Genomic DNA, 2,146 nt, shown 5'->3' on the forward strand with positions numbered 1-2,146 from the left:
AAACTGAATAGAGGTTTGCATATTAACTTCATGACCGAAAGCATATAACTCCCTCTCTTCCCATTTTTTTCTGGCGCATATTGCAACAAAATTATGAACCCATTTCAAAATCTCTTCCTTCCTCTTTTCAACCAACAAAAGTATCATCATGAAACATATCAACAAAATCTACTGATTCCATTGCTTTTCACTTTTCTCCTCTTCATATTCACGGCACTCAAAATAACAAGAAATAAGCTAAGAACATCTCATGAGCCCTCAAAATCATCAACTCCGAATTTACCTCCCGGGCCACGGAGACTTCCCATTATAGGAAATCTTCATCTCCTTATATTTTCTCTCCCCCACCTTCGCTTGAAAAACTTGTCCGACAAATATGGACCCTTAATGCACCTTAAGCTCGGTGAAGTTTCCCACGTTGTCGTTTCTTCCCCGGAGGCTGCAAAAGAGATGTTGAGAACTCAAGATTCCAACTTTTCGCAAAGGCCATTTCTCCTCGCGGCAAGCAAGTCTTTTGGCTTGGATATTGCATTCGCTCCTTATGGAGATTATTGGAGACATCTTCGGAGAGTTTGCACACAAGAACTTCTGACCCTTAAACGTGTCCACTCCTTCCAATCAATTCGGGAAGAAGAAGTGTCGAATCTCATTCGATTTCTACATTCGAATGGAGGGCGTGTCGTTAACCTTAGCGAAAAGTTGTTTTCCTTGACGTACTCCATCACGGCAAGATCGGCTTTTGGGAAGCAATGTGAGGAGCAAGAGGAGTTCATAGCTATTGTCCACGAGATTCTAAAGGTTGGTGGGGGCTTCAATCTTTGTGATGTCTTTCCTTCACAACATTGGCTTCGTTGGATTAGTGGCATGGAGAAGAAGCTAGAGAGGATTTTCGAAAAGTTTGATCAAGTACTTGAAAACATAATTGATGAAGCTAAAGAAGACAAGGCAATGAGAAACAATAATATTGATGATCATTATAAGGATGCAGCAGCTGAAAGTTTGTTGGATATTCTCTTGAATCTTCAGGGAAACGATGATCTTGGATTCTTGTTGGAGACTAGAAACATCAAAGCGATTATCCTGGTTAGTATCATTTATCTTTTTTTTTTTTTTTCACGAAAGAGAGCACAACTAGCATTACAAAAAGCCCCACTGAAATTTATTGAACCAGAATTAAAAAATTTATAGAAATTGCAGCAAATAATCTGCATGTGGCCGTATCCTAGTGTTTAGATTATCCTTTACTGATCAAACTTATTCCTTCCATCATGCTTCTTTTAAATTCACCAATCTGCGGTTGAAGTTCCCTTTCCCATGAGATAAACGTTTGGTTCATGGATTCAGAATCATGATGCATAACCATTCTCAGTTTACGAGTATTTTTTATGAGAGAAAACACTGTAACAAGCCACGAACCATGACACAGATCCTTATTCCAAACGCGAGATCATTAAGCCTTTTTTTCCCCCTCAAAACTAGCAATAGTGTATAACCTTATACATACATACTACATATAGACACATGCACATACATACGCACGTACACACATAAGGACGAACTTTTAATGGTTACATTTTTTTAGTCGTTACTCATCAAATATAGAAATATAATAATGTGATATATAATAAAAATTCAATTTCATTAATTATTATAAATATTTTTAGTCAATTATCCAATTTATTATGACCGTTGGATTAATCTTACGTCAATAAGTAAATATTGGAGTAGTCATTAAGTAACTTTCAATGAACTTGGTATTAGATTTAAGTCCCATGAAACTCGAAAAAAAAAAAAAAAAAAAGATACATCGTTATCATCAATTATTCTTCACATTTTTTGGTTATCATCATCAGGATATATTTGTTGGTGGGAGTGACACATCATCTACAGTCATGGAATGGGCAATGCTAGAGATGTTGAAGAACCCAAGACTCATGGAAAAGGCACAAGCAGAGGTGAGGAAAGTGTTTGGGAGAAAAGGACATGTTGGAGAACTTGAATTCCTAAACTCAGTCGTCAAAGAAACCATCAGATTACATCCTCCTGGCCCTTTGCTTCCTAGAGAATCTATAGAAAGTTGTGTGATGCTCGGATATGAAATACCCGCGAAAACGAAATTCATCGTCAATGCATGGGCGATCGGAAG

The 2,146-nt window shown here is 37.4% G+C and overlaps 1 protein-coding gene across 1 annotated transcript in view; it reads left to right on the forward strand.

The window, feature by feature from the left end:
* The first annotated feature begins 387 nt into the window (after positions 1–387).
* LOC112090573 (cytochrome P450 71D11-like) overlaps positions 388–2,146 on the forward strand; it is a 2,076-nt gene continuing 317 nt past the window's right edge. Inside the window, exons 1-2 of the mRNA XM_024162155.1 lie at positions 388–1,083; positions 1,854–1,955. Coding sequence (XP_024017923.1) covers positions 388–1,083; positions 1,854–1,955 — 798 coding nt within the window. The remainder of the gene's footprint in view (positions 1,084–1,853; positions 1,956–2,146) is intronic.

Source organism: Morus notabilis, unplaced genomic scaffold (genome assembly GCF_000414095.1).
Source record: "Morus notabilis unplaced genomic scaffold, ASM41409v2 Scaffold466, whole genome shotgun sequence".
NCBI lineage: Eukaryota > Viridiplantae > Streptophyta > Magnoliopsida > Rosales > Moraceae > Morus > Morus notabilis.